The sequence below is a fragment of the Athene noctua genome, chromosome 17 (assembly GCF_965140245.1).
Source record: "Athene noctua chromosome 17, bAthNoc1.hap1.1, whole genome shotgun sequence".
In the NCBI taxonomy this organism is placed as follows: Eukaryota; Metazoa; Chordata; class Aves; order Strigiformes; family Strigidae; genus Athene; species Athene noctua.
The window spans coordinates 13,136,551-13,152,390 of NC_134053.1; the positions used below are offsets into that span (position 1 = coordinate 13,136,551).

Consider the following 15,840-nt stretch of genomic DNA (forward strand, 5'->3'; position numbering starts at 1 on the left):
CAGGAAGAACTTGTACTGCTGCGTGGTAGTTACCGTATCTCCTTGTCTCCTCAAGTCCCTGACCAAGTCTGTTCTCTCCAAGTCATATGTCGTTTAACGAGGTAAATGGCATGTGTGAAATGTTGGGGGTTTGCCTGTCTTACCTGACATCTGTCTCTTATAATCAACTTGGATGACTTCTCAGAGGAACTTTCATTACCTGGAAGCTTCTGTCAGAGATCTTATTCTTGCTAAACTTGACTGAAATGTGCAAGTTCCTACAAATGCTTACCAACTTCTGCAAAGTATGGCTGTCTTTTTTTTAGAAGTGTAACAAAGAATATTTTAAAAAAAGCTTCTTGAACTATAGCAATACACAGGGGGGCTGACACGCTGTGTTTCTGTAGTCACTTCTACAGTGTCACATATTGCTGGTATCTGTCTTAGAGCTGTTTCACTACCTAGTCTCAAGCATTCAAAGGCTGCTGTGTTACACCAGCTGCTGAGGTATAAGTATATATCTCATCCAGTCACCTTCAAAATAACATCCCAAAATTTCTTGTACAAGGAAGATGTGATTTATGCATCATCACTTACCTCGTAGTTGATGTTTGACTTCACTGATGTGGTGAACCCATTATCATCACTTCCTGGTAATGGAGTCTGACACAGCACTGTAGTCGGGCTAGTTCTTTGCTTTCTTTGCAATCAGATGTTTCCTTTTCTCTCTGGGGTTGTCTTTGGAAGGGATGAGGGGAAGACAGAGGCTGTCCACCTCAGTAGCTTCATCCTTTCATGTTGTGTTTCTATTCTGGGACTCTGGCTATAATTTTCTTGGTTGGTAAGTATTTACTGTAAATAATTGTTAATCTGTTTTAAGGTGAAGGCTTTGGGAGGCTCTTCCTAACCTCCTCTTCACACTCCTCCCAAGTGTTGGTAGTCATTTGAGCTGAGACAGGTGGCAGCATGCTGTCTGCCTTGGGTGACACATCAGTTGTGGTGTTAAACTTGCTTGTTGATTCTGAATCTCTTACTTGATCACTGCTTTCTATCAGCTACTAGTCCTGAAGCCCAGGGCTGCCAGCAAGTGGGCTTGGTTTGCTACTTGGTGAAGCAGCTGCTCTTCTTCTGTTGAACTTGAGCCTTCTCAGGTCTGTAGGTGCATCCCATCCTACATCTGAACTAACTTTGAAGATCTCTGAAAAATAGCCTTCAAATGACAGCAGTACTGTAGTAGGTGCCATTTCTTTCTCTTGGCTGTTATGGAGAGATTCGTTAGGAAGGCTGGGCTCTTGCAGACTGCAGGAAGTTGGTTCATAAAGCTTCAGTAATCACCTTCGAAGGGCTGAGCTCTTTGCTTCATACTTGTTAAGTGTGAAAGGAGAGGTCCCTCGTATGGAATCAGGAACTGCCACTCTATGCATATACTAACAGCTCCAACTTTTGGCTCCCAGAGCTGTCATATAAAAGATCAGCAGATCTTTACATGTGAAGTTCCTGGGACTGTATTTAAAAAAAAAAAAAAATCAGTCTTGGACACTTTTCTTCTTTTGAAATGGAAGCATTACCATTCGCATTTTCTTCTGAAAATTTTTGGCACAACTTACTGGGGTTTGTTCTTCCTTTCACATGGATACACTTGGGTATGGAAATGAATGTGGAACTTGTGAGTTTGTTTCAGCTGAGCAGGGTTTAGAATCAGTTTAGACCATCTGATCAATCTTGTTAAGTGCACACAGTTCCAGAACAGTGTTCCCTTGTTAGAAAACTTTCAATTTCAGTAGAGAATGAGCTCAGTCTGCCATCCTCTTGAATTTTAAGAAGAAATTTTGAAGGAGGTTACTCATTGCAGGAAATAGGTATTGAGGGACTGAATTGGAACTGTGGTGACTTGAGGAGGAAGAAGAGAATGGGAGGGTTCAGGAGGTTTCTTAAAATGGGTGCCATCTTGTCCACGTCACCCTCAGGATTTGAGTCCTTGTCTGAAGAAAGTTGTCCAGCAGCCACCTTTGTTTCCAGATCTTCTCTACAGTTTCCTAGAGTCATTAGTAACCTTGTGTTTCCTTTATTCATAACGTGGCATTTTCTGCTGTGTTATTGAAAGTGCACATAAAATTCTCAGGAAAAGATGCGGGTAAAAATTAGGAGAGAGAAACTTTATGACCTCGTTTGTGATACTAAACAGCAGCACCCTCTGAAACCTGGAACAGCAGTCCTTGAAAGTTGGTTTTTAAGAGTACGGCAAAGCAGGGTCTGGTTTACAGGTAAGCAGCTAATATGGAGACAGCTTCTCTGTGAAGGCCATGTAGCACTTCTCCTTTTCTTGACATCAGGTTACAAGACAGATCCATGAGCATGAGCAGGAGAACGAGTTGCGGGAACAGATGTCAGGATATAAGCGGATGCGGCGCCAGCACCAGAAGCAGCTGATCGCCCTGGAAAACAAGTTGAAGGCCGAGATGGACGAGCACCGCCTCAAGCTGCAGAAGGAGGTGGAGACACATGCCAACAACTCGTCCATTGAGCTGGAGAAGCTGGCCAAGAAGCAAGTGGCTGTGATGGAGAAAGAGGTGAGTAGAGTTAAAGGCTCCTGCTTAAAACCCATGTTCTGAAGCGCACTGTGCGGTCACTGTCTGCAGCGGCCCTGGCCAGTTTTGTGAAATAGCTTCACAGCTACGGGTCAACCTTCTGGGTGATGGGCATTCCATTGGCATCAACTGATACTATAGCTAGTGACAGCTGGGGAAAGAGACTGATAAACTCTGGGGAGACATTGGAGGGAGCTTCTGCCTCATGGCCGAGGGAATGACAAAGCTTGCTGCTGTTAGTCTCTTTAAAAGCCAACATGTTAATCCATATGGTAAATTAGTGGGGTTTTACCCTCTGGGGTGGTTTTGGTGGAGAGGTAAGAAGCATGAGAAAACTCTTAAATGTATGTAGGCATTATGGGGTTTTTGTGCAAGCAGTTTTCATGTGTCTGAATACTAATGGCTTTGTCAAGCACAGTGGTGGGAGAATTGATAGACCAAAAAATGCACAACAGAAGACTGATTTGTGCTGAATTTAGTACCTGCTCCCTCACCCTTTGGTTTTTTCTTTTTTTTTTTTTCTTTTTTTTTTTTTTTCCTCTCTGTGCCTTGCAGGCAAAGGCAGCTGCAGCAGATGAAAAGAAATTCCAGCAACAGATTTTGGCTCAGCAAAAGAAAGACCTGGCGACCTTTTTAGAAAGTCAGAAGAAACAATACAAGCTTTGCAAAGAAAAGATTAAAGAGGCAAGAAACCATCATTTTCAGGGCTGAAGGGGTGTGGAATGAACATGACCTAGACTTTCATTTTGATAAACCTGGGCCAGCCCAGGGGTTTAAGGGATACTGTCGTGCTTGCAAGCAAATTTAGATTCTGAGCAAGTAAACTTTCAGGAACGGGGAGCATCTGGCAGTATTTCTAGAATAATCTGTTAGGGTGCTAGAGGTGCTTTCACAATTTGCTGTATGTTTGAAGAATGTTTGAAACCAAGGGTGATGAGGGAAAATGGGACTTCACAGAGAATTCTTCCCATTTTTCCTCATCTGTTTGGGGTTTTTTTTTGCTTAAGCTGTGAATAATCAGAGCAGCCATTTAGATGTCGCTTGACTAAAAGCCCTGTGATAGCTTATATAAATTAGAAAAAGTAGTAACTCAGTCTATTGCTTATCTATCCCAAATTGCATTACTTAAGTACAGCATCCCCACCACACTGCAAAAACCGTTTGCTGTTAAGAATGTAGAAGTGAGAAAATTAATAGCAAGGAGCCCTGTTAAGTGTCTGATTCAATAAAGAATCAAGCCTGAGTCCTGTTGAAATAAAACATAAGCCCAAGCCGAACTCCTTTGTAAAACAGGTGCAGAGCTGGAAAGGGAGCTGCGGGGTTTGACCCAGTCTCTTTCCTGGACAGCCAGAGCATCCCCTGCAGGGGTGTGTACTGTCTTTTCATTGCTGTACCCCTGAGATGTTTGTGTTTAACAGCCACTTCTTCCTTCTCCTCTTGGTGGGGCATAATAAAACTTCAGAGGCAGTAGGGCTGGGCATGGCCAGGTGGCAAGTCTGGTTCTGCTGGTACCTGGTGGTGTAGTCAGGATTTTGGTGTCTTTTCATGAACTGAATGGCAGAGGAGTATTCAGTGACTGAAGGTCCTCCATGTCCTGTGTCACTGTGATCCTAAGGGAAGTCTTGTTTTTGACCATGTATGCATGCAGGAAATGAATGAGGACCACAGCACGCCGAAGAAAGAGAAGCAAGAAAGAATATCCAAACATAAAGAGAACCTGCAGCACACACAGGCTGAAGAGGAAGCCCATCTTCTCAGCCAGCAGAGACTCTACTATGACAAAAACTGCCGTTTCTTCAAGAGAAAAACGATGATCAAGAGGCATGAGATGGAGCAGCAGAACATTCGAGAAGTATGGCACTCTTCCTTTCCCAAGCGTTTCTTTAATTGTTTTAGCTTCATGTTTGTAAAACGGTTTGCTGGCTGGCAGTAGATCTTCATGTTTCCAGTTGCTAAACAGAACTGAGAAAAACATGAGAAACATATTTTGGGAAATAGTTTTCCACACAGATGTGACTGCTTTTATTAACTGATGAGGGGAGGCATCGCTGGCTTGCAGACAGAAATATTATGTGAGCCACCCACTCTGGGTCAGATGCTTCCTCTGAGCTCCTGGGCATTAGATTTTGGGGGATCCTGCTGGGCTTTGTTCACAGCACAGGGCAGAGCAGTTTGTGCCACGTTGAGTGCCAGGGCCACCTGGGGGACGGCTGAAAGGGCATCACGTGAGGAGTTCTACTTGTTGGCTAAAGAAACTTCCACAATTGAAATAACATGTAATAAATCAGTAATAAACTTAAAAGACAATATTAAGGTCGTGGAATGAAATGTTAAAATTTTAAGAAATACCAAAAATTCAGTCCTCTTTTGTGTCTGTTTTCTGGTTGTCTGCAAATAATCAGTTGCTTTTCCACTGGGCTCTTTTCAAATTAGTGCACACAGTGGGTGATAGTTAGTTAATGAGGAGCTATTCAACATCTTGCTTTTCCTCATTAGTTATTTACCCTTGCCTTACAGGCTACCTGTAGTCAAATGCCACTTTGGAGAAAGAATTACTACTTGTAGATTTTTCTATGGTAGTCACTATAGTTTCTGAATTCTTCATGAATGTTATTTCTGGATAAAGACTATTAGATGAGAAGGTATTTTAGTAAAGGTTGAAAGTGAGTGATTGATCAGAAATTTCTAAAAATCATGTACTTAATCTGTTACCATCAAATTTTCCAGCGTACTTAACATTGCCCTGTATTTTACCTGCTCAGAGCTTTGCTGCCCTTGACTTCAGATGTGCCTGGGGCTGCTCAGCTGCTTTGCGGATCACATCCAGACTTGTCAACTCAGCCACCCTGAAAATGAACGACACTGAAAAATTGGATTTGGGCACCCTTATCACACCATATAAGCTCTGTGGCAGGGATGAGAACAGAATTCAGTCACCTATCATGGTATTTTAACCAGGAAACCATCCTCTGAGCTCCTGCATTTAAGCTCTTAAGAGACCTAATTTTTCAGAATTATCTAAAAGTGTTTATTTTCTGACAATAACAGCCATATGAACTAGTTCAAATTCACTGGGTCAGGCAGCTGAAGCAAATAATGCTTTGAGAACGTTTTTTTTCTTGATGTTTTTAAGTAGCCACAGAGGTTCTTTTTGTAGAAATGGGAAAGTGGTTGTGAGAAGTGGAGTGACTCTGTTTTGTTCACGCTGTGTTAACTGAAATCAGGTGTGGAATGGGCGCAGGAGAGGCTGGCTGTCCTGGCCTAAGATGAAGGCACAAGTGCTCACTGCATGGGCTGACGTGCTGTCTGAGTGCTGAGTGTACCTGCCTTTGCGCAAGTGGGAAATTATTTTAGCGCACCAGCCAAGATGAATTAGATCAACTGTCAAGGTGCAAATTTTGCTAGACTTTTGCCCACGATGTTGCCATCCTTATGGCCAAGAATGCAGAAACAAGACCTGGTTGTTTCTTTCCCCATCCTCCTGACTTAAACCTGTCACAGTTGTTAACAGCCAAAGGGTCTGAAGCACCTGTTTGCGGGTGCTGATGTTGAGAATTAGAACAGGATTACAACATGCAAGCAACAACTCGGAATACTTAGATATTTTTTTTTTGTTTCTGTTGCAGAAACTCCTTAGACTGAGCCAACACTGGGCTCTCCTGTGCTGGGCATGTGCATAGTGCGAGGCAGCCCCCGCTGTGCCTGTCTTAGTCTAGCGTGAAGCACAGCCATGAGTTGTAAACCTGAGAGCTGAAACTGAGACGTACCAACAGACCATCTGTGAAGGTCACCAAATATCAGCAAGGGGTACAGCTGTAATCACTGCTTGACTGAGCTGGAGTCAGCTCTGTGTTCCGCAGGTTGTTGCTGATACCTTGAGACAGAAATATTAGCAGTAATGAGGGAGAGAACCCAGTATGTTCCTCTTCCGTGGCTTGTAACTCAGTGAAGGTTTTCCAAGACTGCATGGCACCATGTGCAGGAACTCTTAAATGTGCACACTGCGAAAGTGTTTGAGGCTTTGGTTGTATTTTAAAAAACGTGCTGTGCCTGGGGCCAGCAACCACCTGTACACAGCAGTAGATTAAATTATTTTTCTTACCTGATGTGTGTTGGGAGCTGTTCTCCTCTGCTTTGGCCATAGTGTAAGTGATATGAGAACAGCCTCATCTCCCACTGGCTAGCAGGGGCTCAGGGTAATTTAAAACAGACAAATAACAGCTCCCGATTTGGTCAGTCACCCCAGCCCAGACCCTCCCACCTCTGAGCACCCCAGGATGTATTTATAAAAACTCGTGTGATCCTCAGCAGTCACAGAGGGCTGGCGTGTGGTCCCAGTGCCACCTGCTGGAGACTCCCTGGGCGATCCAGGAGGGATCCTGCTAGGTGGCCAGGTGGCCAGCTTTATTAGCGTTCCCATCGTGCTGCGGGGTTTGTGTTTCCCTGTGGCACACAGAAGTCCCTGATGTCGTCTAGAGGAGTGACCAGGACACCCCGCCTCGCAAACTCGACTACTGCATCTCAGGGCAGAGATAATCACTCCTCAGCTTTTGTCTTGTGCTCTGCTGTCCTCTCGTGCAGGAGTTGAACAAGAAACGGACCCAGAAGGAAATGGAGCATGCCATGCTGATCCGGCACGACGAGTCGACGCGCGAGCTGGAGTACAGGCAGCTGCACACGCTGCAGAAGCTGCGAATGGACCTGATCCGGCTGCAGCACCAGACTGAGCTCGAGAACCAGCTGGAATACAACAAGCGGCGAGAGCGGGAGCTGCACAGGAAGCATTTCATGGAGCTCCGGCAGCAACCAAAGAACCTGAAGGTGCTGGAAGTTTTCCTTCCTCCTCTTCCAACTGCTGTCCTGCTGGGGAGACTGGTGCGGGTGCTTGCTGCCTCCTGCGAGCAGCATCTGTGCTGCAGAACCACCGCTCCCACCAGCACTGTGTCTCTCCCTCGTGTGCCTTTCCTCTGCGTGGGGCCGCTCTGGTATCAGAAAGTTGTGGCTATTGCAGCAAAGAGCTCATTGAGGATTTTTCCAGTGCTGTGCTCATTGAGGCTGCTGGGTAAAAATAGGCGAGTCCTTAGCAAAATATTACAGAGTTGGATTCTGATAAGCTGTACTTTCTTCAGGCCCTTGCTGGTGTCAGCCTATAAACCTTGATATGGACAGGGCTTGGTTCTTGCTTTCAAAGTCAACAAGAGAATGTGGATATTCTGAGTACTGTGCTCTGCCCCAGTTCAGCTGCAGGTTGATTAGAAACCTCTGAGCTGTTTGCTGTGGGAGATCTCTGTTCCTCTGAACATCCAAACAGGCATGTTGCTTTTATTCACTTTGTCACACGCTCACTAAGTTCTCAGATCTGCAGTCTCTGTGTAGCGCGTGGGAGGCAGCATGATGGGAGGCCTTGAAAAAGCAAACGCTGTCTGGGAGGCAGGCGGCAGGGTGATGGGCTGGGCGACCTGCAGGAAGCAGGTGTAGGGATGGAGATGCCCTGGGCTGAGGAGAGCTTAGTGGATCCTGTTCCCGGCCCAGGCCTGTGGCCAGTGCTGAAGCAGGGCCTGAGCTGATGCTGCTTGTTAGATGGCTGTGAGTGCGGGGCACACCCTGCTCACCCGGGTGCTGGGGCAGGAGGCAGCGCGGGGGAACCGTGGCTGTCTCTCACCAACCCACGCATTTGGATGGGCTATAACCTCTCCATTCCCAAAACTCTTCGTGCTCTTCACATCATTCCTTCCTTGGCAGGCTATGGAAATGCAGATCAAAAAGCAGTTCCAGGACACATGCAAAGTGCAAACTAAGCAGTACAAAGCACTGAAGAATCACCAGCTGGAAGTAACTCCAAAGAGTGAGCACAAGACAATTTTGAAGAGTCTGAAGGACGAGCAGACGAGGAAGCTCGCCATCCTGGCAGAGCAGTATGAGCAGAGCATCAATGAGATGATGGCCTCACAAGCGGTAGGTGCAGCGGCCGGTGTCTCCTGTCCCTGGGCGGGGGTGGAGGTGGGGTGCAGTCAGGCCATCGGTCCCTGCAACACACCGTGCTCTTCCTCTCCTACCTGCCAGATGGTTAGTGATGCAGTTGTGTTGCTAACAACTGTTTTAAATAATGCATCAGGCAGCACTTTTCCTCTTGTCATAAGCGTCCTGCAGGACATGCATCCCTTCCCTGCTGCCCCTTGCCCGCTGGGGTTTTAGAATCGGATCTTCTTTGAGGTTTCTGCCTCTGTGTGAGTGGGGAAGCAGCTGCTCCAGAAGCCCTTCCTGCTTTCTCACTGTGCCACCACCAGCTTTGAGGAAGGAGAGCACTGTGCTGCTGGCCTCAGAGCAGAGAAATTACTAGTGGAGGGTTGAATGTTGTCTTCCCAATGTTCTTACAGCTACGGCTGGATGAGGCCCAAGAAGCAGAATGCCAAGCCCTGAGACTGCAACTCCAGCAGGAGATGGAGCTGCTCAATGCATACCAGAGCAAAATTAAGATGCAGACAGAAGCACAGCATGAAAGAGAACTCCAGAAGCTGGAGCAACGGGTGTCGCTGCGCAGGGCGCATCTCGAACAAAAGGTACGTTTGGGGGGGCTGCCGGGGGTACCCGGTTACACGGGGTGATCTCGCTTCGGGCGTGGGGTCGGCGCCCTACCCGGGGCGGTGGTGCTCTGCTAAGGGGCTGCTGACTCTGCTTCTTTCAGATCGAAGAGGAGCTAGCCGCCCTGCAGAAGGAACGCAGCGAGAGGATAAAGTTTCTGTTGGAAAGGCAGGAGCGAGAGATTGAAACGTTTGACATGGAGAGCTTGCGAATGGGCTTTGGGAATTTGGTCACATTAGAATATCCCAAGGAGGACTATAGATGAGATTAAATTTCTTTGCCATTTAAAACAAACAAAAAAAAGACAAAAAGCAAACAAAATAATGAGAAAACTTGCAAAACCAACATTCCCCATGTTAACGGGCGTGCTCTCTCTCTTTCTGTCTCTCTTACTGACATCGTGTCGGACTAGTGCCTGTATATTCTTACTCCATCAGGGGCCCCCTTTCCCCCTGTGTCAAGTCCCGGTGCAGGACAGCTCCTGGCGGTCTTTTCCATAGTATGTCACAGTATTGATGTCTCTGTGCAATGATTAAAAATGTTTCAGTGAAAACTTTGGAGACAATTTTAATGGAAAAAAAAAAAAGTGGATGTTTGTTGCTTTTGAGCAATCACTCATTTTACCACCAATCAATGAAAGTACAAGCAAAAAAAATAATAATAATCAAGATATATACAAACCCAGGGGGAGAGAGACTAAATCCGCAGCCTTACCTTAACTAGCTGCTGCATAATTTTATTTTATTTTTATTTTTTTGGTATTTATTCATCAGGAATAATTAAATAATAAAAAATTTTATTAAAGATTGAAAAATTTGATACATTTTACAGAAAAAAAAACTTAATCGTGATGTACATATCAGTGGTGACATATTATTACTTTTTTGGGGGTGGGGAGGGGCGGGGCGAAGATCTGGTGATTTTTAGAAGAACCATGCCAGGCGAGGCGGGGATGAGACCTCTGTCCTCGGCATATTCTTGATTGTATCATAATCATTTTCTGCTGTCGCAGAGAATGTGAATACACTTAAATGAGCCCACAGGATCCCAGTAGCACAAATTGGGCTTTGTCAAATCGTGTATTTTGTGTATAGAAGGAATTTAAGGAGAGCTTTTACTTATTTTCATATTGTATTTTAACTGTTTCTCTGATCAAAAATTTTTTTACTTCTTTCCCCCCTTCCCTCCTGCTCCCAGCCACTCCGCCCACTCTCCAGTTCAGTACTTGGAGTTCAACACTGTCTGTTAGATCATCCCCAGACCTTTTTTTTTTTTTTCTTTTTTTTGTTTTGTTCCTCCCCCAAGTCCACCCCCAACCCCATGATCTTGGTCATAAATATTGCATTATTCACACTTTCAAACTGTGTATTTTCTTACAATAAAAAGATTAAAAAAAAGGCTTTACTTCTTTTGCATGCACTTTAAAAAAAAAAAAAAACACAAAAAACACAAAAACAACAAAACAACAAAAACATTTTTCAGGTTCCAAGGAAGAGCATGAATTAACTGTCAGAGCTTTTAATTATATTTGTAAATAAAAGTGTTCATCACAACGCCTGGCTGTCTCATTGTGGGAGGGGAAGAGGGGAGGTGACCCCGCTGCACCCCCGGGTGTGTGAAGGAGCTGTGCAGCAGGGCTGCAGGAGCCTCTGGGCCTTGGTTCCAAACCCGCTTTTCTTGCCAGTGGAGGTTTTTAGGTTAATGGATTGTGGGTTATGTTTTTTCTGTCCTGTGTCCAGCCTTGAGGAGTCCCAAGGCAGATCAGCCCTTGCTGCACCGTGAAGTGCAGCTCTTCAACTGTGTCTCTGCCCACCCAATACCCGTAGAGTCGTGTGGATCTTGGTCTTGAGTAGTGGGGGATGTTTTCTTGAAAAACCACTGATCTTGTATTAGTGTTTTAAGGGCTGGGTTGAAAAAACTACCTTGGGGGCAGAAACCAAACCCCTTTCCTAGTTCCATAGTCACTCTGGTTTTTTTTTTTTACAGGGCCTTGCTGCAGCATGTTGAGGTTTTTGATACCTGTTTCTCAGACTGCTTGGGTGCAGACCTTTTGGGAAAGGAAGTAGTTTAAAAAAGGGGGAAAGGCTTCTAGTACCATGAAGTAAATTACATTGTGGCTTCATCTTTTTCAACCTTTTAAAGACGTCAGACTGGACCCAAACGTTTATTTTTCTGCTTTAAGCGCTTAGGAGACGCTACCAGGCCTCACTCCAAGCTGCTGGAGGATCGGGACAACAACCGGGACCTGCCGCTTGGCTGCGAAGTGGCTCCAGTTGAGTAAAGCCGGTGGTGCTGCTCCCAGGAGCAGCTGGGGTGCAGCTGTGGCAGCAGGGGGGGCTCCCGCAGTGCCTGGGCTGTGGGGGCAGGCAGGTCCCTGGGGCAGGCAGTGCCAGCTGCCAGGTGTGGGCTGACGGCTCGGGGCCCCCCTGGCCCAGGGAGGCTGTGGGAGGGGGTGGAAGGGCTCCTTAAGAGCTGGCTCTGCTCCCCACAGCTGCCCCGGGCCCAGGACACACCTGTGAGCACTGCCTGCCCCAGCAGCTGCAAGGCTGGCGACAGGGTAAAGTACCCCGCTGACAGCGAGCGAGATGGTGGCTTCAGGGACACCCTGGAGAAAGGAAGTGTCCTCTGAATTTCTAGAGCCGGCTTGCCAGCGCTCCCTTTGCCATGAAGCCTCACTGCAAGGGCAAGCTGCGCCTGACGCAAGCAGATGTAGAATTTGTACAAGGTAGGTTCACAGAATCATCTTGGCTGGAAGAGACCTTGAAGATCTTCCAGTCCAACCATGAACCTCACACTGACCCTCCCCAAGTCCCCCAGATCCCTCAGCGCTGGGTCAGCCCGACTCTTCAACCCCTCCAGGGATGGGGACTCCCCCCCTGCCCTGGGCAGCCCATTCCAATGCTCAACAGCCCCTTCTGCACAGAAATCCTTCCTCAGAGCCAGTCTAAACCTTCCCTGGTGCAACTTGAGGCCATTACCTCTTGCCCTATCCCTGGTTCCTTGGCTCAAGAGACTCATCCCCTCTCTCTGCACCCTCCTTTTAAGTAGCTGTAGAGGTTGATAAGGTCTCCCCTCAGCCTCTTCTTCTCCAGCCTACCCCCCCCCCCAGTTCCCTCAGCCGCTCCCCAGCAGACCTGTGCTCCAGACCCTGCACCAGCTCCGTTGCCCTTCGCTGGACATGCTTGAGTAATTCAATGTCCTTTTTGGAGTGAGGGGCCCAAAACTGAACCCACTCATCGAGGTGCAGCGAATAGAGGTTGTTGGACTGAAAGCCGTGAGCGCTCTAAGCTGCATTCCTCCAACCTCAGCACTTGTTTCAGGCAGCATGGCGAGGAGTGGGGAACTCCTGTCAGGTGGTCCAGCCCCTTTTTACCCCAGGAGGAGGAAAGGAACCCTATGAGCACTGCCCTCATCCCCCAAGAAGACAACCACACCATCCACCTTGGTAAGTTTTTAATTGCACTGTGAGGAAACAGCACATTAACATCAGGTCACAACAGAATTTGAACAAAACGAAGTGGTCTCTCAGCTTTGAGTGGCAACAGAGAGCAGAAATTAGTACTATAAATCATCTTCCCTGCCTCCTCCTCCAGCTACACCCTCACTGTTTCAGTGGGTCACTGCAGTGAAGTGGAGGCACTGGCCAAATACTTGAGGGTAAAAATACAGAAAAAGTGGGGGGGAGTTTCCCTTAGACTGCCATCTCCTGTCCTGGAAAGGGGAGACCACACAGCCAGCACCCACCCCAAAGTGGTTCTGTACCCACACCATTGTCACACAATACCATTTCAGTACAGTAGAGACACTGAAGTGACACTAATTCACAAAGGTTTTGGTTTCCCTTGAACAGGTCAGCCTGGAGGGGGCGGCCCTTACAGGGACCCCTTGCCCTCTGGCTAGCAATCACCTCTACCTATGGGAGGCAGCTGAAGCACAGCACAGACCCAGCCACACCGACAGGGCAGCAGGGACAGCGACAGGGTTACGGTTCCAACGGTCAGTGCAGGGGCAGCTGGGATCAACTCACTAATCAAACAAAACTACAGCAACGTGCTCTGAGAGGCCTGGTCTCCAGGGGGGGGCAGGGGGTGCTGCACAGTGCTTTTTCAGGTCCCCTCACCCTACTTCCCTGACAGCTGCTCATAGAGCTTCGGCACGTAGTCATCCCACTCCGCCTGGTAGCAAGTACCAGCCACGGGCACCCCCAGCTCATACTTGCTGCGGAAAGAAGCCACCTTGAACTTCCCTCGTTTGTCACCGGAGCGATTGGAGAGGACGGGCTCGTTGCAGGTCAGCTGCTTCGGCTGCTCGTACACCAGCCACACGTAGCGGTGCAGCCCTGCGGGGAGGAGACAGCGTTACAAGCGCCAGTCACCCGCAATTCCCACGTTTAAGGTTTGCTCTGAAGTCACCCCAGGAGCGCAGGGAAACAGACACCTGTGTCCTCCAGGATCAGAAGGCTAAGTAGGACGGAGCTAAAGGAGCTTAGAGAGATGCACTAGATATGGTGGAATAGCTCATGTCCTGCTTATGCTCGTCCTCTCCCCCACCAGGCACACCACTGCCTACCACCTGCAGGAACAACAGCCCCGGCTTGCTGCCAGACCAAGGGCTGCTGGCAATACCTGTCTGTGCTGGCCGTGGCTACAAGCAGTGGCACGCAGTCCTGCACGGGCCATTTCCACAGTGCAGCACCTGCCAAGCAGGCAGCCAGTTTTCTGCAGGCCTCCCCACCCTCCCCCATGCCCGCTGGGCTCAGGGCGTGGGTGCTGCTGCAGCCAGGTACCAACCAGTTCCTTTGGGAGGTCCAGAGCCAACGTAGTCTGACAGCACAGTCCCGCTCCCCACATTATTGCCTTTCATGTTGGTCACCAAGAAGTGATGCCATTCCCTAAAAAGAGAAAGCAGAATCCAGTAAGACTGCATCACAGTGCCAGCTAAGACGCTTCATTACTCCAAGCTGCTGCTTTTCCATAAGGCTGTCAGTGTAAAGGTACTGGAGATAACAGCTGTCCCTCCTGGTTTGCCAAACCCAAAGAACACTGGTCCTAGAGCAGGTCCTGCCACCCTCAGGATGCAGAGCCTGTCAAAACCAGCTCTGTCATCCTGCCCCGTGGCTCCCCTAGGAGTGGTCACAGGCTTCCGAGCCAGATCTGAGAAAGGTGAGCTGCTCCCTAGTTTCAAACTCCAGTGCCAGCACAGACAGACCTAATTCCAACTCACACACGTGCCAAATTAGAGTGAGCATCAGATGCTGTGCTTCTCCAACAGACTATCAAACACCCCTGGCAAAAGCAGCTGCTCCTCCCCGTGCTGTCCCCATCTCAAGGAGAGATGCAAGGACACTTTCTATTTCAAGCCCCAGACTCACCGCTGCACCTTAGATGGAGCACATTCCCGACCTGCTCCTAAGTCTCTGCTCAGACCTCAAGGGATGCTCTATTATCCACAGGCAAGACAGGGAGTCGCCCACCCCCATTACCTGAACTTTGGGTCCTTCCTACTAGGAGCATCTGGGTCTGTGAGAACCAGGGTGTAAAGCTTCTGGGGATCGCAGCCATCCCACTCGATGCTGGTGGGGCGATGCTGGACCTGGAGGGATGACAGCGTTAGCACAAGCTGCCAGCCCTGCTGCCTGCACCGCGCAGCCTGCGCCAGCCTGCTGCACCGCACACGGAGGCCACGGGTGACCAGCGCTGGCAGCAACACCAGAGGAGTTCAAGGCCATTCGTGCCAGCAACACCCGAGGAATCCAAGGCCATTCATGCCAGCTCCCAGGCAGCCCCTGAGAGCCGCCAGGATTTCTCCTGCAGCACGGAGCCGGGCCTGACCGCGCCGTCCCCGTACAAGAGTCGGCAGCAAAGCAGGGCCCCTCTCGCTCCCCCCCCGCACCCGGGCAGGTTCCGGTGGGATTCGCCAGAGGCTTGGCCGTCTCCCGCCATTTTGCCACACCCCCGGGCGCGGCGAGGGCCCTGCTCACCTGAGTGGGCGTGAGCACCTTGCCCAGCTCGTCTATCTCCACGGAGCCATACTTGACCCGCAGCGGGTGCGCCGGCTTCTGCTCCACCTCGGTGAGGCTCAGCGGCCCGCTCCACAGCCCCAGGTCCACCGGCATGGCTGCTGCTGCGCCCCGCTGCGCGCACTGCGCCTGCGCCGCCCCCGCGCCGCCCCCCGCTCCCCATTGGCGGAGGCGCCGCCACGCTCCGCTCCCATTGGCGGAGGCGCGCCGCTAGCCTTTCCCCCGCTCCCGCTGTTAGAGCGGCCCCGCCGGGCGGCCGGCCCTGTCTTCGCCCAGGGCGGGAGGGGCCGAGGGCGGCAGAGCGGGCGCCTGAGGCAACGCTGCTGCCCCTGCTTAACGGCCGCTAATTAACTCGTAATTTATGTGCCAGGGCCCGGGGGGGCAGTCCCGTGGATATCGGCACTCTGCTCCGTGCACGCCCTGGCCCAGTGTGTGATGGTTGCTGGGAAGCTGGCCGTGTTGTGCCTTCCCCAAGCAGTCGGGTGTCCCCAAGGGAGCTGAGGGTACTGACAGTTCCTTACAGCCCTTGCTGGGGGTAATGTAGAGGAGCAACCAATGTCACAAACCGGCCTGGAAGTTGCTGTCTGCAGTGGTGGACAATGCAGGACCGTTGGATCCACTTGGCATCCGTCAACAAAAAAAATACTGTCAGTGGGACAATTTCTCCTCACA

General features: G+C 49.3%; 2 protein-coding genes across 2 annotated transcripts in view; one reads left to right on the forward strand and one right to left on the reverse strand.

Annotated features, from left to right (window-relative positions):
• TAOK3 (TAO kinase 3) overlaps positions 1–10,497 on the forward strand; it is a 92,546-nt gene extending 82,049 nt beyond the window's left edge. The window contains exons 15-21 of the mRNA XM_074920708.1: positions 2,313–2,549; positions 3,123–3,251; positions 4,216–4,419; positions 7,149–7,388; positions 8,310–8,522; positions 8,945–9,127; positions 9,253–10,497. Of these exons, the coding sequence (XP_074776809.1) occupies positions 2,313–2,549; positions 3,123–3,251; positions 4,216–4,419; positions 7,149–7,388; positions 8,310–8,522; positions 8,945–9,127; positions 9,253–9,414 (1,368 nt within the window). The 3' untranslated portion in view covers positions 9,415–10,497. The remainder of the gene's footprint in view (positions 1–2,312; positions 2,550–3,122; positions 3,252–4,215; positions 4,420–7,148; positions 7,389–8,309; positions 8,523–8,944; positions 9,128–9,252) is intronic.
• A 2,090-nt stretch (positions 10,498–12,587) lies between these two features.
• On the reverse strand, positions 12,588–15,300 carry PEBP1 (phosphatidylethanolamine binding protein 1). The gene is made up of 4 exons (XM_074920735.1): positions 15,130–15,300; positions 14,632–14,741; positions 13,940–14,040; positions 12,588–13,488 (listed from the first exon to the last, which is right to left on the reverse strand). Exons 1-4 carry the CDS (start codon positions 15,262–15,264, stop codon positions 13,271–13,273), a joined length of 564 nt encoding a protein of 187 aa, XP_074776836.1. The 5' UTR covers positions 15,265–15,300; the 3' UTR covers positions 12,588–13,270.
• Positions 15,301–15,840: the final 540 nt, after the last annotated feature.

Bases quoted from the DNA above. Each gene is read 5' to 3' on its own strand.
- PEBP1 (XM_074920735.1), bottom strand. From the start codon at position 15,264: ATGCCGGTGGACCTGGGGCTGTGGAGCGGGCCGCTGAGCCTCACCGAG. The intron at 14,742-15,129 runs GTGAGCAGGGCC...TCATCCCTCCAG, and splicing joins AGGTGCTCACGCCCACTCAG to GTCCAGCATCGCCCCACCAG. The intron at 14,041-14,631 runs GTAATGGGGGTG...TTCTCTTTTTAG, and splicing joins AGGAAGGACCCAAAGTTCAG to GGAATGGCATCACTTCTTGG.